Source organism: Lepus europaeus, chromosome 11 (assembly GCF_033115175.1).
Source record: "Lepus europaeus isolate LE1 chromosome 11, mLepTim1.pri, whole genome shotgun sequence".
NCBI lineage: Eukaryota > Metazoa > Chordata > Mammalia > Lagomorpha > Leporidae > Lepus > Lepus europaeus.
Window position 1 is genome coordinate 12,363,007 of NC_084837.1, and position 22,413 is coordinate 12,385,419.

At 55.9% G+C, this 22,413-nt stretch overlaps 1 protein-coding gene across 1 annotated transcript in view; it reads right to left on the bottom strand.

Moving 5' to 3' along the window:
- Positions 1–831: 831 nt before the first annotated feature.
- OTUD7A (OTU deubiquitinase 7A) overlaps positions 832–22,413 on the bottom strand; it is a 363,177-nt gene continuing 341,595 nt past the window's right edge. The window contains exons 11-15 of the mRNA XM_062204557.1: positions 13,282–13,409; positions 12,260–12,409; positions 4,257–4,371; positions 4,056–4,140; positions 832–2,286 (exon numbers count right to left, since the gene is read on the bottom strand). Coding sequence (XP_062060541.1) covers positions 832–2,286; positions 4,056–4,140; positions 4,257–4,371; positions 12,260–12,409; positions 13,282–13,409 — 1,933 coding nt within the window. The remainder of the gene's footprint in view (positions 2,287–4,055; positions 4,141–4,256; positions 4,372–12,259; positions 12,410–13,281; positions 13,410–22,413) is intronic.

Consider the following 22,413-nt stretch of genomic DNA (forward strand, 5'->3'; position numbering starts at 1 on the left):
CTCCGCCCCTTCCCTTTGGAAAGAGGGGCAGCCTCGTGGGGGCTCCGCAAGGGGCCCCAAGGGGTCACCGCCCGACTCCTCCCTGGCCGTGGTGGCGACTGTCGGCTGCGGAAGGCTCTCGTGCCCAGATCTGCGCGCGGGCTGCCCCGCCACAGGCAACCCCGAGTCGTGAGTTTGGACCCTGTGTGTGGGAGGCTTGTGTCCCCGGAGCTGCCCGTCCCTGCGCCCCGCGAGGTAGTTCGTCCGGGGCCGCTCCCCGCGGCTGACCCGGCGCGCGGGGCCGCTGTCTTCCCGAAGCGCCGCGGGGGCCTCCGGGCCCGGGGGGCGATGCTCCCTCCGAGGGCCGCGGGGGGCGGGTGGTGGGGGGCCCGCACCCCGGCCCCAGGCCGCGCGCTTGCTCCTAAACCCTGGGCGCCGCCAACCGCACACGAGTGACCGCTCCTTGGAAGAGGTCAGTCGCCGGGTCAGGGTTAAAAAAAAAAAAAAAAAGAACCAGGAAAAAAAAAAAAAAAACATGTAAAACACTCCCTTCTAAAAACAAAGGGCTGCGAATTTCTTTATTTCTCTTTTCGAGGAACAAAAATACTCTGGCAATGGCTATTGAGTTTCCACGGTTACGAGGCAGAGGCTACGCCAGCACACCCACTTCCGACAGTATGACTTGTTTCCTATCCGTCTACTACCTGAGTGGCGTCAGTGTAGGTTCAGGCACCATGAGAACGTTTGACCAAACACGTACACAGCACTGACGGAGGCGGCGCCGGCCTCCGGGCGGACCAGGGCGCGTAGGAGAGAGAGCCACGGGCGGGGCGCACAGGGACCCGCGCGCGCTCAGGGCCGGGCCGCGCGCGCCTCGCGCCGCCGCCGCAGCTCCTCGCGGTAGCAGTAGGAGCAGTAGTGCTCGGTCTCGGCGCGCCCGTAGAAGGCGCAGTTCTCGCGCTGACAGCGCCGCTGCGCCGGCCCGGGACCCCCGCCGCCGCCCTCACCGTTCGAGCGCGCGGCCGGCGCGTCGGCGTCGGCGAACTCCAGGCCGTCGCGCGCCGCGCCGAAGCCGTTGGTGTAGGTCTGCGACTTGGGCTCGGCCGCGCTCGCGGGCCCCGCGGCGCCCGGGAGGGTCGCGGGCCCGGTGCGCGCCAGCGACTCCACCGTGTTGACAGTGCGCAGCGCGACGGCGCGGGCCGGGCTGTAGGTCTGCGACGACAGCGAGCGGTTCTGCTGCGGGTACGTGGCGCAAGGCCGCAGCGGGCCCACGGCCGGCGTGCACGCCTCGTCCCGGGCGCCCGCCGCCTGCACGTGGATGACGCTCTGGCGCGCCGGCGCTGGCGGGCTGCGGCCCGGGGCGGGTCCGCTGGCGCCCGCGCGCCGCGCGCCGCCGGGGCCCGGGGAGGCCGCGCCGCCCGCCGCCGCCCGCGCCGCCCTGGAGCCCGCCGCAGGCCCGGGGCTCGGGCGCTCCTTGAGCTTGAGCACCAGCTGCGTGGGCTGCCCGGCCGGCGGGCCCGGCGAGGCGCGCTCGGGGCCCGGCGCGCCCTCGGCGTCCGGCCTGCGCGGTGGCCGCTTGGCTGTGGAAGAGGCGGCGGCGGCCGCGGCAGCAGCGGCGGCGGCGGTGGCGGCGTCGCGGCGCCGCTGCTCCTGCTCGGCGCTGAAGCGCTCCTGCGCGCTGGTCAGGTAGTAGCCGATCATTTCCTCGTGGAACTGGTGCCGGTGGCTGGTGAGCAGCAGGCCGGCGAAGATGAACTTGCGCTCGCCCTGCATGGCGGCGCGCAGGATGTTGAGGCTCAACTTCACGTCCGTGCTGTACTTCCAGGCGTCGCCGCGCGGCCCGCCGCCCTTCTCGGCCGGCGACGCGCCCGCGGGCCTGTCGGTGGGCGACGGCGTGGTCTTCTCGGACGGCGACGTGTTGGCCGACGCGCCCGACTCCTCCTTGCTGCCCTTGCGCGCCTTGGCCTTCTTCTCCTTGGCGCGCTCGGGCGCGTCGCCGTGCTTGCCGTTGGCCGAGCCGGCGCGGCCCATCTTGCCGTGCACCAGGCCGCCCAGGCCGCCCATGTTCTTCTTCAGTTTGCTGCCCAGCGTCTTGCTGAAGCTGCCCAGCTTGTTGGCCACGGAGTCCGCGCGCGTCTTGTCCTTGTCCTTGCGCTGCTTCTCCTTCTCCTTGTCCTTACCGTTCTTGCCGTTATTGCTGTTGGAGCTGCTGCACACCGAGTCGCGGTCCGAGTCCAGCGAGTCGGCCAGGGACTGCACGTCCTCGCCCGCCGAGGCCGTCGGGGACTCTGGCTGCGCCAGGGGCGCCTGCGGGCAGAGAGGGCGAGCTAGGGTTAGGACGGCCGGCCTGCCCTGTGCTACGTGAGGCCGAGGCGAGGCCCCTGGGATGCGGGGTGCTTATGGGGAGTGGGGGGGCTGCCCTGCAGGTGTAGTGGACAGGCAGGTTTGCCGGCGTTTGCAGAAGGCTCTGTGGGAACCGCCCCACCTGCGCGTGCCATCTGGCCCTGTGGCCGGGGCGCACTGCCTCTCCTGGAACGCCGAGTCGGGACTGCGGGTAGGGTAAGATAAGGCCCCTGGCTTTGAGCCTCACAACCTGGCACATTGGAGAATTCCCATGCCCTGACTCTGACCTTCCGCGCCTGGCCACAATGCCTGCTTGACCACAAGGAAGCCTCACCCTCCCTTTTTTGGCCTCTGTTTATAAAGTTCAAGGCCTCCAGGTGGGGACAGCGTCTCACCTGCACAAAAGGTTTCTCCTACAAAGATGGTCTCCCTCCCGCCGGGCAGGAGGATATAGAACTCTGGCCCTCAGAACCCCATTTCTTGGATCACACACCACTGGGATTCAGCCATGGCAAGTTGTTTTAGGGGTTCCTTTCTGAGTGTGGCCATGTGAGGTGCCAGTTGGAGAAGGACTCTGGGGTAGGTCTGGGTAGAAAAGATGCTGCCATTGTCAGACTTAGCCTGCTGTGGGGGTGGACACTGGGGGTGAGACCCCCTGACCCTGCTCAGGCAGCCAGGAGGGCATGGCTGGAAGGGAAGGGGCTGGGGACCAGACCAGGATCTGAGGGTTTGTGGAGGGTCCAGGTAGCACCTACTGCTGCTCCGTGGAGAGACCATCCCAGGGGAGCAGAGGATTTGAACTAGCATCACTGGGTGATGGGTGCCGTGGCAAGCAGTCCTGTCTGAGCTGGCTCTCCAGGGCTGCCGAAGAGGAGCCTGGGAGAAGGCTCATTGCCTCCCACCCCCAAGCAGGTCCAAGAGAGGGTTGACTCTTGGAGCTGAGTCACCCAGAAGGCAGGGTGCGCGGGACCGCCTAGGCCTCATCACCATCTGTGGGTGGTGATCCCATCTGTAGGCGGGTGACTGGCTCGTGCCCTCTGTTAAATGGGGCGTTGGTGGCAGCCTGCGGCAGCCCTGTGAACAGTGCAGGTAGAGCGGAAGTGGAGCCTGCTCTGAGCACCGCCCAGCAGCACCCTGGTGCTGGCTCTGTGCCAGGTATTTGCAAGGCATCCTTAGGAGCCCCACTTCATGCCCAAGTACACTGGTGTCTGGGCAGGGCCAATTATTTGCAAGCTGTTTTTACAAATCCCTTGCCCTGGGAGTGGACCACTGAGATTACACAAACATTGGTCAGCCTCTTGGAGCCCTGGCAGCCCCTTCTGCCGTCCCCCACCCAGCCAGCTCTGCCTCCCAGTGCGCTGCCTCAGGGAGGAGAGGGGCGCTCAGGGATCCCTGGCTTTTCCAAGGACCCACACACACAGCTGGTAATTAATCTGCTCTGTGGCTGCACGCTGTGTTCTGATCCCAGCAGAGATAGCTTTGTGTTGTGACTTGCCTACGGTTTATTTTCTGAGTGGGCGTGTTTATGCCTCTCCTGCAGAAAATAAGGGGACACGTGCGCGCGTGCACACACACACACACACACAAAAACCCCTCCCTGGGATGCATGCTCTGCCCGCATGCATTCGCGCTCCAGGCACAAGCGGAGCTGCTGGGAGCCCGAGCGAGGGCACCGGGGTGGGGACTCCCGGGCTGCAGGTGCCTTTGGAGGCGGGCAGCCTGGCAGGGCTCACCCGGGTCTCAGAGGGGATCCGGATCCATGTCACATTCATGTAGCTGTGCAGGAGGTTCAGCTTGGCTTCTAGAGACAGGATGAGGCTGGTGAGAGAACACGTACCCAGTGAGCGGGCTGCCCATGCGCTTGCCATCTGTCCCCGGGGGAACCCAGCCCGTGGGAGGAGGGAGGGAGGGAGGGGTGGGGGGCGGGGTCTTACTGGGCCAGCCGGGCGTTGTCCTTGTCGTCTTTCCCCCACTCCCAGTCCTTCCCCGGGTCCACTGCGAAGTGCAGCGGCAGCAGCTTGTGCTCGGAATCCGTCAGGGGGATCACGGCTGCAACAGAGGAGACGGGGGTGCCAGGCAGCTCCTAGGCCCAGGCCCGGGGGCCCTGGCAATCCCCAGGGAGGACCAGGGGTCTCCGTGCTGAGTTAACCCAATGGACACCTACAGGCGGATCTGTGCCACAGGAACAGTAGAAGCAGCAGTGGCCCCGCAGAAGCTCTGCTGTTTCTTGCAGGTGTTGAGGGGCGGCTGGAGGCAGCCCCATGGCAGGTCCCCACTGGGCACTGGGGTGGGAAGACGCTACTGCTGCTCCTGGGGTTGCTGAGGAAGGACCCCGTAGGGTGAGACATGTGGGGCATGGCCACCTTGCAGATGGCCGGGGGCTGGGCCCATCTGCTGGCCTCTACTGGTTCGTGACTTGGGGACACATGTCTGTGTCATTGCCTGGGACCCATGGAACAGCCCAGCCTCTTCCCCGGGGGGAGCTCATCTGGGCTGGGTCCAGTTAAGCAGGTGGGAAACCCCCAGTGTCAGGGAGTGGTGAGCCGGGGAGGAGGAGAGGTGAAGGGTAGGCAGGTCTTCCTGGAGGGTGCAGGGGCGTATGGGGGGGGGGGCTAGGGCTCCACCAGGGCGCCACCACCTCCTCCAGGGGTGTTCTCCAGGATGAGCGGCGGGAAGGAGCGGGGAGACAGCACCCTGTGGACCCTGTGAGTGCACCACAGCCTTTTCCAGCCTGAACGCCAGGGGCGCTGACCAGACCCGACCCGACCCGGCGCTGCCCTCCAGTACGGCCAGAGAGAAAACGCGAGCCTAGCTAGCGGCCCCCCGCTTCGAGGCTCAGCCAGGGCGAGCAGGCGCTCCCACGAGGGGCGAGCTCCGCCCACCGCAGTCACAGGGCTCGCTCAGCGGCAGGGCCTCGGCCAACAGCGAGGAGAAGCCGGGCTCCCCACCCCCCAATACCGACCTCCGGCCTTGTGAAAGTAGTGGAGGTCCAGGTGCCCACGCACAGATAAGCCAAACTAGGGCGTCCAGGACAAGGACCCCCCCCCCCCATCCCCGCCACGGTTCTTAAAAATAAGGCAAACTTGGAAAAGACTGTCCTAGAACAATCTGTTAGAAGCGGTTGCTGCAGGTGCACTGGGGCTCTGCGGTTCGGGCTGTCCAAGCCGGCCCCAGGGTAGAGGTGCTACTGCAATGCACCTGTATGGCCTCCCCCACCGACACACCAGTGTGCAGGCGCCCCCGGGCGGAAGCGACGCGGCGATGCTGGGGGATGCGGTTAGCAGCAGGGCGCCCTCTGCCCCCTCCCCCGCCTTGGAGGGCGGTGGCACTCCCTGGGAGAAGAGCCGCCTGCCAATCAGCACCCAGTTCCAGATGATTTGCGTGGGTTCTGAGCTTGTGTGTGAAGCGCTGCGATTTGGGCTTATTTGTTTCGGAGAAACCACTGAAACCTGCACAGCTTCACGCCCACCCCAGTCGCTCTCATCTTTCTCCCACGGGGCTCCTGGGAATTCTGGTCCCCACCTGCTGGGCTGGAACTGCTGCCTTCTGCCCCCTGCTGGTGGGTGGTTGGAAAACACCAGGTAGTACCGGAGCCGTGCGCCTGAAATGACCCAGCGGGTAAAGGCAGGTGCCGGCGCTCTGGGGACCCGCCTCCACAGAGGGCTGGGGCCGCAGGGCCCGGAGCGTCCAGGGAGGCCTGGGTCTCTTTGCATGGCCCTGCCTTTCAGCGTACACACTGACCTTTCTGCAGAGGCCTAGCCACGCGGCGGGCTGCCCCCTGGTGGAGGATGTCCGCAACAGCAGGTGCATTTCAAAATCAGCTTGGAGAGGGTTTTAAAATTTGTTTTGTTTTGTTTTGTTTTGTTTTTGACAGGGCTCTCTTCCGTCTCTTAGCCTGGGAACACGGAGACATCCCCTCAGACCAGGCTAGACATATTTTAGATACTTGTTTTCCAAAAAAGAATGGGGACATCTGAGTTCTGTTTGGGAGAGTATTGTGCATTCCAACAACAGCACGTCAGAGAAAGCACACAGAGCCTGTCTCTAGGCACAGACAGCTGAAGTTGCAGGGGGACCAACTGAGCCCAAATCCAAGGAAGAGCCGGTGCCCCGGAGAGGTGGCCGTGAGCTCAGACGGGGACTCAGCTGGACCCCCGTAAGAAGAATTCGACTAAAATTGTTCAATTGCTAAGAGAAGAGTGTGCCAGTGAAGTAACACAGAACCCTGAGGGGTGAGGATACAAAGCAAACTTGTGGCACCTGCAGGCTCCTCACCACAGGACCCACTCTCGTGCTCACAGAAGACTGGCAAGAATTCCGAGAAGGCTCCTCCACAGATTTTTCTGTCCTATCTCTGCTGGGGGTGGGGGTGGGAGCCAGGGCAATGTCTGTCGTTCTGACGGAGTGTCTGTCTCAGACAGGCGCGGAGTCCTGGACTGTGGGAGGAAGGGGAGCTCCCCCAGCTGTCCTGATTCAGACCTGGACACGGAAGACTCGCAGAAGGAAAGGCGATTCACTCAGCCTTTCTCGTCCTGCTGAAGACGTTCGTCTTCCAACAAGACAAAGCAGTGAGGCTTACGAAAAGACACGGAAAGACCAACACATGGACAAGAGACAAGGTGGCAGCCAGAACCATATGACACAGGTGTTGAGGCTGTCGGATGGGGAATTTAGCACAACTGATTGGTGTGTTACCGATGCTAACAGGGAAGGTGATGCTTCGCAGGATCTGATGTTTGATTTCAGCAGAGAGAACAGATCTGTAAGGAATCAAGGGGAAAGCTAGGAACGAACAAACTGATGTGGATGAAGGATGACTTTGAGTGGCTGATCAGTTGGCTTTACACAGCTGAGAAGAGAGACTGCAAGCATCAGCTACGCTAGTAGAAATTACCCAAACTGGAAGGGAAAAGGTGGGGGATGGAGGTGAGAAATCCAACAGAACACCCAAGAGCCACGGGACAACATTGAGGTCGATGTAAACACAGTCCCAGAAGGAGAGAGAACAGGACAGAGGGCGTTTTTCAAAAATCAACAATAAATATTACCCATAAATCCAAGAAGCCAAGAGAACATCAAGCAGCAAAATTCCTGTGCACGGCTTCTTAAAACATTTGAAAATCAAAGACAAAGGAAAAATCTTCAAGGCAGCCACAGAAAACAGGTACCTTATATATAGACAAAGACAGAATTACAGCAGACTTTTCATGATCAAGTAAGTAGGCTGGAAGATAACGGAGTAATTTATTTAAAGTGTTGAAAGAAAACACCTGCTCACAGAGGGTTCTGTACACAGCTAAGCTATCACTGAAATGGAAGGGTAAATAAGACTTTCTCCAATAGAAACAAGCAAATCCACTGTCTGAACAGCTACCTGCACCACAGGAAATGTTCAAGGAAATTCATCAGGTAGAAGATATTTACTACAAGAAGAAACTTGGATTTATACAATTAAGAGCGATGGAAATGGAACAAACGTGAAAAGAAAATGCATTTTTTTCTTGTAAAAATTGCTCTGGGAAATCCCATTCTACAGTGAGGATGGTAGCAGTGTGTCAAGTCGTTATGGCAGATGTAGAAGTAAGATGATAATGGTAGCACAAATGGTGCAAGGAGGGGACTGGGAACACACAGGTAATATTCTCACACAACACACAGAATAGTATTACTTGAAAATAGAATTTTGTCATTAAAGATGTTTACTGGGAAACCACCAACAATTAGAATGGAAATTCAATAACAAGTCAACAATGGAGATAATAAAACCATTAAAAAGCTCAATTAAGCCAAAATAAGATAACAAAAGGGAAACAAAAGGAAGAACGAACAGATGGAACACATAGAAAAGAGCTAGGAAGATGGTAGATTATTTAATCCAACCTTACCACTAATGCTATTAAATATAAATGGCCAATATGCCAACTGGAAGATGACAGTCAGTTTGCATAGAAAGTACACACATTGTGCAAGAACCCCATTACAAATATGAAGACACAGGGGCTGGCGCTGTGGCCTAGTGGGTAAAGCCGCTGCCTGTAGTGCTGCCATCCCATATGGGTGCCGGTTTGAGTCCTGGCTGCTCTACTTCCAATCCAGCTCTCTGTTGTGGCCTGGGAAAGCAGTAGAAGATGGCCCAAGTCCTTGGGCCCCTGCACCTGCACGGGAGACCCGAGGAAGCTCCTGGCTTCTGGCTTCGGATCAGCGCAGCTCTGGCCGTTATGACCATCTGGAGAGTAAACCAGCAGATGGAAGACCTCTCTGTCTCTCTGCCTCTCTCTCTCTCTAACTCTGCCTTTCAAATAAAATAAATAAATCTTAAAAAAAAAACAAGCAAATATAAAGACACACATGGGTTAAAAGATATTCACTAATAATAAAAAAGAAAACTCTGGTGTATCCATGCTAATCCCAGATAAAGCAGACTCCAGCCAAGGACTGTCACCAAACAGAAGAGGAACGTGACGCTATGATAATGGGTTGTTCTCTAAGAGGACATAGTGCTATGTGTGGGCGTGCTCCAACAGTGTGCTTCAAAGTGCACGTGGAGCAAATACAGTAGGCTCCCTTTTTCCACAGGGATGCATCCCCAGACTCCCAGCGGACGCCTGAAACAGCGGCTGGTGCTGCCATCTATATAGGCAAGTGTATCACAGCCGGAGACTTCACCCTTCTCAGCATTGAGAGAGCAAGTAGAGGGGGAAAAGTAAGCACACAGGAGCATCAATCTGATGTAAAGAGCTGAACTCAATATCAGCAAGAGCAGAATTCACATTTTTTTTTTCCCAATTTCCAGGGACCGTTCACCAAGATAGAAGGTAGTGTTCACTAATCTTAGCACATTTAGAATAGAAGTCATAAAAAGTTTGTTCTCAAACCATCACTGAATGAAACTATAAATCAGTAGCAGGGGCGGGTGTTGTGGCCTAGTGAGCTAAGCCGCTGCCCGTGACGCCAGCAACCCACACTGGGGTGCCAGTTCAAGTCCTGGCTGCTCCACTTTGATCCAGCTCTGTGCTAACATGCCTGGGAGGGCAGCAGAAGGTGGCCCAAGTACTTAGGCCCCTGCCACCCACGTGGGAGCATTTCCAAATATTTGGAACTTATAAATAACAAGCTTCTAATTAATCCACAGGGTCAGAGGAATCCTCAAAGGAAATTTTAAAACATTTGATCAGAATGGAAATGAAAATATAACACATCAATATAACACTCCTGGGCCTTAGCAAGGGGGAAATGCACAGTACTAAAATGCATAGATTAGATGTAGTAATTACATTTCTGCCTTAAAGAAATTTAGAAAAAGAATAAGCTCAAGAAAAAGAACAGCAAAGCAAACACAAAGCAAGGAGGAAAAGAGGAGCAATAAAGAGGAGAAATCAATGAAACAAAGTAAATAATAGACAAAAATCTATGAAACCAAAACTTGTTCTTAGGAAAGGCCAATTAAGAGAGTGGCTTATCCAAACCACTGCCCGTGTCTGTATTGTAAGTAGTCAGGAACACTAGTAAATTAGGCTTTCTAATCATTTTAGGCCTTTAATATTACTGCTACTCGATGTATGTTTATCACATTCTAAGAGCAATTAAAAATTAAAGTTTCTATTGTGAGGTGATTAAAGAACTGGCAAATGTAAGAAACAGTACAGAGGGGTGCTGTGGCTGTGTCACCCCGTTTTCTCCAGTGGCGGCACCTGTTTAATTGCAGAACAGTATCACAACCGTGGCGGTGACCTCGAGACAGTCCACCGCTCCTATCCAGACTACACCAGTGTTACAGGCATTCATTTTGTGTCCGTGTGTGTGTGTGTGTTTGTGAGAGAGAGAGAGAGAGTGCAACAGTGCATTTAGGCCTCATTATTGTATTGCATTCAGATAGGGACACAGCTGGGCCAGTTTGGGGTCTGATAAAGAAGTGGTTCTGGGCCGGTGCCACAGCCCAATAGGCTAATCCTCCGCCTTGCGGTGCCGGCACACCGGGTTCTAGTCCCAGTCAGGGCGCCGGATTCTGTCCCGGTTGCCCCTCTTCCAGGCCAGCTCTCTGCTATGGCCCGGGAGTGCAGTGGAGGATGGCCCAAGTGGGAGACCAGAAGAAGCACCTGGCTCCTGGCTTCAGATTAGTGCAGTGCGCCGGCCGCAGCGGCCATTGGAGGGTGAACCAATGGCAAAGGAAGACCTTTCTCTCTGTCTCTCTCTCTCTCACTGTCCACTCTGCCTATCAAAAACCAAACCAAAACAAAACAAACAAAAAAAAGAAGTGGTTCTGTGGGATGGGAGAGGGAGCGGGGGATGGGATGGTTGCAGGTGGGAGGGAGGTTATGGGGGGAAAAAGCCACTGTAATCCAAAAGCTGTACTTTGGAAATTTATATTTATTAAATAAAAGTTTAAAAAGTGATTCTGCATAAAAATCACTATTTTGGATATTCTGAGAGGTATTCAGGAAGTTTATGGAAAATACATATTATGAAACTATATTAATTTAAACATTTTTGGTACAAAATAAACTGATCTTTTTTTTTCTTTTCTTTCTTTCTTTTTTTTTGACAGGCAGAGTGGAAAGTGAGAGAGAGAGAGAGACAGAGAGAAAGGTCTTCCTTTTTCGCTGGTTCACCCCTCAATGGCCGCTGTGGCCGGCGCACTGAGGCCGGCGCACTGCGCTGATCCGATGGCAGGAGCCAGGTGCTTATCCTGGTCTCCCATGTGGGTGCAGGGCCCAAGGACCTGGGCCATCCTCCACTGCACTCCCAGGCTACAGCAGAGAGCTGGCCAGGAAGAGGGGCAAGCGGGATAGAATCCGGCGCCCTGACCGGGACTAGAACCCGGTGTGCCGGCGTCGCAGGCGGAGGATTAGCCTATTGAGCTACAGTGGCGCCGGCCAATAAACTGATCTTTAATTTGAATTTTCCATGAGCTTGTCCATGAGCTTTTTGCAGTACCTACATATATCACCAAAATTATAGTATAAAAGTCATTTAAATGGAATATTTAATACTATTCATAACACGTTTAGGTAAATTTCTGCTTAAAAATGGATTGGTTTTGTTTATTGTAAATGATGTGGCATGAAAGAGCATGGTTTGTGAAATGTGTGGGGAATGAAATATAATCATCGATTTGGCCTGTGGAAGATGCAAAGCTGGCTTAGCAGCCAAGGTTCCTGTGAGTTAAGCATGGGAAACAGACTCCTAAGTGCGCGGCCTGCTGGGCAGAAGTGCTCTGTTCGGCTGCACACCTGGCCTGTCGTTAGTAAGCAGCAACAGACGAGGTTACAAGGTGTGAAGATCCTTGGGGGCGCACAGGTGCCACCTGCCCTCAGTCGTCCTGCCAGAAGTCAGCAGGCTGGGGGCGCCAGCCCTGAGTTTGGAGCACACACTGACACTGACACTCACAGTGGGCGCGTCTGAGGCCCGAGGTCCGGCTGCCCCTGGAGGCCTGGCCTGTGAAGGGAGGACGGTGGCAGGCACTTTTCTGTGAAGCACTGGTGGGTACCCACTTGGGGGTGCTGCAGGTCAAACATTCACCGGAGCGCAAGAGCCCGGGAAGGCAAAGTGTCCACGTTCCACGTTGATCTACAAACGTGGGCGGTGGTTCGCAGGAGGCCAGTGCCCACTCTAGAAAGACTCCCCCCATCTTTTTTTTTTTTTTTTATCAAATTTACATGGCGGCCTAATAAGATCCGTGTTAACTATGGCTGCACACGGGAGGCTGCGACGGTGAAGGCTGTTCAAAGGCAGTGGGGTTATTCATTTCCTGAGTCTTTCACATTGCTTTTGTCAGTGTAATCATTTACACATGCATTTGGTGGTCTTAAGCAAAAAGCATCATTTCTGGGTGTGCCCACTGGGGGGTGTCCACATTCAGCCTTCAGCTTCTGCCCCCCCCCCCCCCCCCGGCCGCGTCCCCTCCCAGGGTGCCCCGCGGAGCCGGAGCAGGGTGTACCTTGTTCTCGTTGCTGGTCTCTCTGCTCCATGGACACCAGGGCAGAGAAGTGAGCTTGATCGTAGGCCAGAACCAGAGGCGAGCAGTGACATCTGTTGGGTGGGACCTCCAAGGGCAGGTAAATCCCCCCGAAGGGGATGGGCGCGAATGCTGCCAACACAGACAAGGAGGAGCTGTGAGGAGCGGGGCTCTGCGACGACAAGGTGGCGGCAGAGGGAAGGGAGCCGTGACAGCGCGAGGAGCCAGGCTCTGACTGGCAGGACTTGTGGAGGGCTCCTGACTCTTGCGAGGGTGCGTCTTTACATTTAAGCGGGGCTGAAGGGACTCGTCACTGGGGACTCTGTGTCTGTCGATCTGTCTCTCCTAGCAAGGCGAGAACTTCCGTGGACAGGGCCATCTTACAAAAGGGCCAAGAGGGGAAATGTGGCGCCAAGAGAGAACCGGCTCAGGCTGGTGACAGATGTGAAAACAAAGAGGGTGGGGCTGAGAGCCAGGAGGGCTGCCTGGTGAGGAGCAGGTGCAATGGGCCCAGGGGGTGTCCCTCATTGCCTTCTTGGGCACATCGTCCCTGGCTCTTTCCCAGCCCTGGGAGCTCCTGAGAGCCCCTCTGGGGAGCTGCAGGTTGAGGACTCTGCAGAAGTGCGCCCTGCTGTGGGCTGAGCAGCGCATGCTCTGGAAGGCTGTTGGGATGGCTGCAGCAGGGGCGTCTGCAAACACGCGCAGTGCTGGGCTCTTGCCCTGTCAGCTCCGACCGGACCGCAGCCAGGAGCCGCTCTGGGCTCAGCCCTGGCTGGCTCATGGCCGGATTTCCCATGGCCACGTGCTACTGCCATGCATGCAAAGAGGAATCGCTGCCTCCACCAGGAAGGCAAAGGAAACCGTCACCTAGAGGAACTGGGCAGAGAGAACACATCCTGTGCTCCCGGGGTGGCGCTAGCTGGCCCTCATGTGTGCTGTCTGCTCCCAAGCTGGGAGGCTTTGGGGGGGCTCACAAGGGAAATGCCTGTCTTGGAGGAACTTGCCTTCCCCCCCTGAGTCTCTCAACATCGTATCCGCCACCACGACGATCGGTCTTCTTAGTATGTGCGCGAGGACGAAAACGTGGAACTCCTCCAGGCTCTCGTACACGGGGTCTTCAGAGTTATCCACGCTAGGGAACGAAACAGTGGGCGCTGTCACGGCACTGAATTAGGAAGGGGGGGTGGGGAAAGCAGAGACCACCCTGCTGAAAATCCCCCCGCCCCTGCCACGTCTGAAGTCGGAATGCATGGGCCCAGCAGCCTCCTCCTGCCGGGCGGCCCCTCCCCCACGCCATCCACCCGTGGAGTCCCAGCTCCCAGTCCCCAGCAGGACATGCGTGGGGGAGAAGTGGCAGGGCTGTGGGCACCCAGGGGCTGCTTCTCTCAACAAGAATGTAGGAGGGGCTGCAGGGAGGGAGGCTTCTTCTGTTCATTTCTACCCACAGCTAGAAGTGTGGACAGGTGGAAGTCTGTCCCTGAGGGACCTGGATGCTCAGGCCTGCCTGATGAGCTGGGGGGGGGGGCACTGGGACAGAGACCTGGACAGCCCTCTCAGGGAAGCGTCAGAGGACAGGGTTTCCATCTCCGAGTGGGAGGGGAGGGCCTCTGAGTGTAGCCCTGCTACTCAGACCGTGCCCAGCCTGGGCCCCTACAGGCTTGATGGCCCTCAACAGGGCCCCCCCCCCCCCCCCCGGGAGGAGGGGAGGCCCGGAGCTCATAGCAGGATGAGGCCTCAGCTGCACTCACAGCACCAGCTGAGGGGGCAGTGCCCAGCCATGGCCCCTGAGGTGGCCCTTGGGGATGCCTGGGTGGGGCCAGAGCCAGCAAACATAGCCTCTGCACAATGGATTCAACCATGGATGGGAAATACTGCGCAGAAGAAATTCCAGAAAATTCCAAAAAGCAAAACTTGAATGTGCCCCACACTGAGGACTGCGCTGAACCCACTGGAGTGAAGTGATGTGCGGTTGGGCTCTGTGTTAGGAATCACAGGCACTCTAGAGGTGATTTCAACTCCACAGGATGGTGTGCAAATGCCACACCGTTTTATATGAGGGACTTGGCTTGGGTTTTGGTATCCATAGAGGTCCTGGGACCAAGCCCCTGGGGGACATTTAGGGACCTCTATACACACGTGTGTGTGTGTGTCCAAGTCAAACACGCTGCTCCTGTGTACACCTTTTCAAACATTCCAGGTGGTTACCCTGCTTAGTCACAGCCCAGAGCCAAGCTGCTGGTGTTTGGGGGTGGGGCCAGGTGCTTCCAGAAGTTGCTTGTTCATCCCTGTCACACAGTGCACACTCACTGACTGCCAGGCAAGTGGATGGCTGAACACGGTGACAAGCAGCACACAGGGGAGAGAATGTGTGGAGTTACAACCTGCACACTCAGGGAGAAAAACACCCTGCTGGGGAAGCTAGGGCGCTGTTCCTTCCCTGGGCTGGGGACCAGGGGGGCCAGCACTGCAGAGACAAGCTGTTCTTGAGTCAGGTACAAAAGCCGAAAAGCAGGAAGGGCAAGGTGGCGGCAGCGTCTGAGCCCCGGGCTCTGAGCTGCATCTTCACTCCATGGCGGAACATTCTGGTAACTGAGTAGCTCTGCAGAAGGGGTCCCCGGTAACAATGGTGCAGAGGCTAAGGATTAGGCACCATGATACTGGCCTGGCCTTCTACTCATGCAAAATTTAAAGCAGCATCATTGTATTTCAAACTGAAAAAACCAGGGAATATTTACTGAGCACTTACTACATGCTGGTGCTATGAAAGGCACTGCAGAGGCCCTCAAGGTAACTTTTGTCCTATACACCTGTCTGTCCAACCACCCACGTTTCCATCTCTCTCTCCATCCATCCATCCATCCATCCATCCACATTTCCATCTATCTATCTACCCAACCATCTATCCATCCATCCACCATCCATCCATCCATCCATCCATCCACACATTCACTTCTCTGTCCATCCACCTGTGCACTATCCAACCACTCCCATCTATCCATCCACCCACCCATCCTCCCCCAGTTCCGTGGTAGGGCTAAGGGCATGGAGTTGGGCCACACACTATGGATCCTCATGGCTGGACATGAGCAGCAGTGATGGGGTGCTGGGTCCAGCTGCAAGAAGACTGTGAGGACAGCTCACAGCAGAGCGGCCTTTGTCCACCCCAAGTTTGGTGCTGAGCGTGGGAGCCATCTAAGCAACTGAGAACCTGCTCAATGACCTATGGGGTGGCACAGGGATCCCCACTCCACCTGGGCCTTCAGTATCACAACGCCCTTCACTGCTTGCTTCCAGCTGCTTCTTGAAGGCTTAGGGTGGGTCCTGGTTCTGTGTTCTCCCCCCAATACTGCAGCTGTGCCCAGGTACTTCTGGGAGCCTCCGTATTGAAAGTGGCCAAGAACACTGGCTCAGCTCCTCCTCTGTTCCTTTGAGGGGCTGCTGGGATCCTGTCTGGGATGAGGATGTGGGACCATGACCTGCACGTGTGGATTACTGTAGTGAGAACCTATGGGTGGAAGTCTGCTCCAACGAAGTCAGTCCTGAACGATCACTCCCAGTTACAGCCTGGAGGCTGCACATCTTCCTTCTGCTAGCTCACTGAGCAAAGGCTAGACCTGGGAGTGTGAATAAAATCTAGCCTCAAAGAAAAGATAAGAAATATTCTTGGGACCCACGTTGTGGCAGAGCAGGTAAAGTCACTGCCCGTGATGCCGGCATCCCATATGGGCACTAGTTTGTGTCCTGGCTGCTCCACTTCTGATCCAGCTCCCTGCTAATGGCCTGGGAAAAGCAACAGCAGGTGGCCCTGCCATTCACACAGGAGACCCGGCTGAAGCTCCTGGCTTTGGCCTGGCTCAGCCTTGGCCACTGTGGCCATCTGGGGAGTGAACCGTGGATGGAAGATTTCTCTTTGTTTCTCCCTCTCTCTCTAACTCTGATTTTCAAACAAGTAAATGAATTTTTTGAAAACATTTTTGCAATGCTTAATCATTGGTGTTTACAGCTAAGAAGACTAACATGTGACATAACGATTTTGCCCTTGGTGATGTGCATGCCCTGAGTACCTCCTAACAGGTCCTGTGCCACACGCTGGGCCCCAGTGCACCTGCCTCTGTGTCTCCTCTGTGTGCCTGGGGCGGGTTGATCCTCAGGAACAGGGGTGCTCCATGTCTCCTGTGAAGATGTCCTGATGGAGACGAGGGTGAGAGGGACTCTGGAAAGAGGCCAGGCTGGGGACCCCTGCCCAACAGCAGCAAGAAGCAAAGGCCAGGGCACGAGGCCCAGAAGGTGTCTCCGTTCCAAAGCACAGTGGCAGTGTCAGATTGAGGGGTGCCCTGGCTTAAGCAGCAGCCACAACCCTGCTGGATCACTCTTAGCAAGAGGCCAGGCCCTGGACAAGGAGGTCAAAGGGCAAAGGGCCCTGGGCAGTCACTCAGCCACTTACCTGGCCCTTCCCTCTGTCCCCTCCTGCAGGTGAGTTGACCACACCTCCCATTTTGCTCAGGGAATTCCTGCTTTTCACATTCTGAGTGATCGGTACCACCTCCCCTTCCCCAGGGAGCCACGCTGGATGTTAAGTGGCAGTCACCCCATGCACAGGAACAGGCATTGGTTTTAAGAGTTCACTTGTGTGTGTGAATGTCCACACGAATGGATCTAATATATCCATATTTCGGCTGTTCACACGTGGCTCCCACATAACTCTGGATGAGGACTAAGACACTGCATTCTCTCTTGTGATCCTTGCTTTCCCTGGCCCTGGGGTGTCCCAACCTGAGACTGCCCCCGCCCAATGCATGGGGAGGCTCCCCCTTTCCTCACAGCTGCACAGTTCCCCTCTGTGGTGGAATGAGAAGTCCATGCCAAGATGGCTGCTGGCAACAGAAACTGCCTGGCAACAGGCTGTGACTGGATGTCTTCAGAAACTGCCTGGCAACAGGCTGTGACTGGTTAGGGCATAGACTGCCCCTTGACTAGAGTGGTTGCCTTGGCTATTTAAGCAGCTATAGCAATTGAAACAAACGAGTCTGCGGGCTGCTTGCCTCAGGCCTGCTTTCTCCTGACTCCCGGGGTCTGTGTGGTGACTCCGTGCCTCTTGCCCCCACCAAGCTCCTCCTCTCAGAAATAAATCCACAGCAACACCCCTCGTGCAGGGTTTGCACCAGCAGTGTGACTCACCACCTCCCTGCCCCATCCCTGTAGGACCCTTCACAGAGGCTGATGCCAGCCTGCACGCTGCAGGGCCCCAGCACCTGCCCACAGTGGCAGCTTTTGAGAGTCTCTCCGAAGGCCCAGTGCAGGAAGCACGGTCCTGCCAACAGCTGTGGCCTGAGAGGCATGGATGGAGGATTGGGGGCCTCCTGGCTCTGAAGGGATCCGGTGGGCCTCAGGCTCTGGATCCTTCTCAACAATGGCCAGGGGGGTGTGAGGGTGAGGATCCATCTTATTGTTCAGAATCAATAAGCTGGGGTCATCAGGTGACAGATAATCACTGATAATCAATAAGCTGGGGTCATCAGGTGACAGATAATCACTGATAATCAATCACTGATAATCAATAAGCTGGGGTCATCAGGTGACAGATAATCACTGATAATCAATAAGCTGGGGTCATCAGGTGACAGATAATCACTGATTATCTCTCATGGGTCTAGCATTTTGCTGGGTGCTGTGTGTGCACTAGTGCACGTGTGTGCCCACAAATAGGGACAACGAATGGATGGCCAAAGCAGAAATTGCCAGTTATTATTAAGCACAGTAATAAAAAGTGGCCTCCTTAGGTACAGAGGCCCAGGAAGGCTCCTATTGGAGAATCATCATTAGATAAAGAGTTGGCTTTGGTCTCATTTTCAGTTAGAAGTGTTTTTAAAACTTTGACCTGGATTCCACCTCTGCAACACGAGGACTCTTCCTGCTCGGTGTGGATGGGAGTCTGCACCGTGAGGAATGCCCCCGGGAACGCCTCCTTTTCCACAGGAGGCCAACCCACGCCCTGGGGACGCTATGGAGTGGGCTCCTCCCGGGAATGGAATGCCAGTTGCGTTTCCTGGAAAGATCTACTAAAGCTCCTGTCTCTGAGGCTGTGCGCTATGAAATCATTGAGGTTTCTGAAAAAAGGCCAATAAAAAAGAAATGCAGCAAATGCAATGCCAGTGAAATCATAGACTCTGGATTACAAAGGGAAAGAACAATGAGAAGCAAATGAGAGGAGCCGCGAGCTGCGACAGAATCGTGGGGACGGACCTAAAACGGCCCCCTTGGCTCTGCACGCGCTCTCTCAGTCCTAGCCTCTCAGCTTCCACTTAACCTGCCTCATCAAAGAGAGAACAAGCTCTTCTTCTAAAAGGTCGAAGAACAAAGGTGATGATCTTCACTGCCAATCCCAGGAGAAGTCGATTCTTCCTGGGGCCTGTTTTACATTCACCAAGGTGAGGGCTGAGTTCAGACTCTGCTCTATCTCTTGTGGGCTGTGGGACCCTGAGAACTGTCCTGTCGTGGTTAATTTTATGGTCAACTTGTCTGGGCCATGGGATGCTCAGATACCTGGTTTAATGCTGATTCTGGCAGAGACTGGCACCTGATTGGTGGACCCAGTAAAGCTGATGGTCTTCCAATGTGGGCGGGCCTCACCCCAACCATTCAGCATCAGGAGCCTCAATCACTTGGCCGGACTGAGCTGGGGTGTCCGTCTCCACCTGCCCTCCATATTCCTCATCCTCAGGCCTCTGGACACCATCAGCTCTCAAGCCTTGGAACTGCCCCTGGGCCTTTGTGAGGAATCTGACCAGCAGGGGCAGATCATGGGACTTCTCTCAGCCAATCCCTAATCCTAATTCTCCTGGAATGTGAACATGTGACCTCTGTTGGTTCCGTTTCTCTGGAGAACCTTGACACGAGGTGTTTCAAAAAGTTTGTGGACAGGTGGGTTTACAAAATAAGTTTATTTTGGTGCAAAATTTTTGTAATTCATGCATATAAGGGGATCTTCAAACACTTTGCAAAAATGCATATTTATATTGAAAAAAAAAAAACCTGTGTATGTGTGAAATGTTTTTTTACACCAAAATAATTCTATCTTGCAATTCCATTTTCCATGACTTTTGTGGTGGTTGTTCTTAACTGGAAAGGCAGAGAGACTGGTAGACAGAACTGCCATCTGCTGGTTCATTCTCTAAATGCCCACAACGGCCCCTGGGCGTAGCTGAAGCTAGGACTCAGGGGCACATCCAAGTCGCCCAAGAGGGTGGCAGAACTCAGTCACTTGAGCCATCACGTTGCCTTCCAGCGTGTGCACTGGCAGGAAGCTGGCATTGGGAGTGGAGCTGGGTGCTGAACACAGGCATTTCAATATTTCTTTAAAAAGTGCTTTTTTTTTTTTTTTTTAACTACTTGAAAGGCAGAGTGACAGGAAGGCAGCAAAAGAGGGTGGGGGTAGGAGCAAAAGATGGGGCTGGGGAGGGAGGGGGGAGGGGGAGGGGTGTACACGCTCAGGGATTGACTGCCTTGTCTCCAGCTTCCTGCTAAGGCACGGCCCGAAAAGCAGCAGGTGATGGTGATGGCTGAAGTGCTTGGGTCCCTGCCACCCATGGGGGGACCCGAATCAAGTTCCGGCTCCTGACTTTGGTGTGGCCCAGCCCTGGCTGTTGTAGGCATTTGGGGTGTGAACCAGTGGATGGAATCTCTCTTTCTCTCTCATCTCTCAAATAAAAACACAAATAAATAAAAATTCAAAGAAGAGGTGCAGTCTCTCTGTGCACCCTGAGGCTGGCCAGGGCGCGTGGTTTGTTTCCTTGCCCGTCTTCCTTCCACACAGCTCCCCACCTGGGCCTAGCACGCAGTGATGGTGAAAGGGGGGCTGAGTTCACTTTGGGCTGGAAGGGGCTGTGAGACCCCCGCTGCAGCAGCCCTGACCAGAGTGGCACCCTGCACACGTGGGGGCCAAGGGTCTGTGGAGCAGCACACAGAGCCTGGTGTTGTTTTGGCCCCAGAGGAACGGATACATTTTGATTTGCAAGTCAGAGCACTGTCAGGGAGTTCATCCTGCAGCTCTGAGCTTAGCCTGCTCAGGAGCACCTGCCCCTGCGTGGCCTCGCGGGGGTTCCCTGCATCTATGGGACGCCCACCTGCCTTTCTCATGCATCTGAAGCTGAGTCCACACCTGGCCTTGCCTCCTGGGGGTCTTTGAGGGCGTCCTGCTCTGTGCTCGTAGATGAAGGGGCATTCAAGACCTGTCCTGCCTGGGTGCCAGCCCGCTCTCTGCCCCTTCTCCTTGGATAAGGAGTGGATGTGCGTCTCTGCTTCCAGGGTCTCCTGCCTGGCTCTCGGGGAGCCTGGGGACTGGTCACTGGGAGTCATGCTGGGAGGAAGGAGAGGGGTCAAGTTCACAGACCAGTCTGGCCTGTAGCTCCTCTGCCCTCTTCAGAAGCTCAACAACCTATTTGTTTTCTGGCAAAGTAAGAGGCTTAGGGAAGACTTGAAGCCACTGGCTGTGTAACAGCACAGCACAAGGCGGTGAGCCCGTCGGTTCTGGTGTCAGGGGTCCTGGAGCAGGACACCAGGGCCGGCACTGCTGCTGCCCTTACTCCCTCATCCCCAGGGAGCCGGGCTTGGGAGGGAATGTGAAAAAAGCCATTTCGGCTTTCCCGACCATGTGTCTTCAAACCCTCCCCGTCTCAGCTAGCTTTCTTCCTTTCCTGGGGTGAAACCCTGGAAAACGTGTGTGTTTCCCAATTTCCCAAGCCCTGTTTAGATCTGTCAACCCCAGGCTGGAGCCTACTGGGGGCCCTGGCCAGCTTCGCCGCTCCACACGTCACTTCCTCTCCATCCTCTGGCTGCCCTCTGTGTCCCCTTGTGGGGTCAACACAGACCAGAGAAGAGAGATGGGGTGTGACAAGGTCTTTTCCTAATCCTGACTTCAGTGACCCTGCCACAGGCTGAGCCTTCTGGGGGTCCTCAGGCCCTGCTATGGCTTGCCCATGATTTGGCTCCCCAGCTCGTGCAGAGGCCTAATCCTCAGAGTTGTAAATCAATGGTACTGGCAGGGTAGAGACCCGACCCAATGACTGTGTTCTGGAGGCGGGCCTTGTGCGAGGCCCTTAGTCAATGGGGTCATCACCTTGGAAGGGGGCAGCTCTGCCCAGCAGGTTGGTTCTCTGAGCCAGCCTGGCCCAGTCCCCGTTTCCTGGCTTTGCCAGGGATCCATTCCTCTGCCACCCTCCAGCATCACCAGATGGCCGAACTGATGGGATTGGGAACCTCCAAACCAGGAGCAGAAATAAACCTGCTTCCTCCCCGAGGCCTTTGTCTTAGGTGTTATTGTAGCAATGAAGAGCTAATGAAGCCTGGCTTCTCCACCGACAGAGGGTTGGGGGTGGCACCCTCAGCACCCTGGCCTCGGGTTCACCTTCTGTGAGGTCCCCTGCCACAGGACAACAGCCCTGCTTGGGCCTTCTTGCCAGGGTCCACGCCTGGCTCTGGGGAAGCATGAGCAGCGTCGTGACCCCCTTGGCACCCGCACGGCCCAGTGGTTCTGTGAACTGGCCGGTCTCAGCCTCAGACCCTTTGGGCCAGTGCTGGGGACCTGTCCCTGCAGGCCTAAGCCTCCACACCTCTCAGTGCAATGCGAGGAGGGAAACCTGCCTCGTCTCACCCAGGGGAGGCAGACAAGATGCACAGCACACTGACAGTTGCTCAAAACAGGGCTCTGCTTCAGACGGCCGAGTTCCTGGGATGAATGACAGCTCCTGAGCACTCCCTGGGGAGTCCTGCGTGGCTGGTCTGCACCTTGCTGGGTGCCTGTCACCCTCAGTCCTTCAGCCCAAACTCCAAGCTTTCAGGAATAAGTGTTTTAGTCTAGTTCTGTGGGTCTCCCTCCTCGCCAGGCCATGCCAAGGTCCCAGCTTCACCCAGGGCACCCGACAAGGGAACAACCCAGGTTGAGGGCACGGGCATTTATCTGTATATTAGAGTTATCCATGTATGTCTCCTAGCTTTTTTTTTTTTCTTTCCATTTTTCTTTCTCTGCTGGAAACATCTATTGCTAGAGCCCTACATGCATGGCCTGCATCATCAGCTCAGGTTTTGAACCCGAGCACTTAGGGCTCAGGATGTGGGGGCCAGGGGCTGTGTCCTTGTTC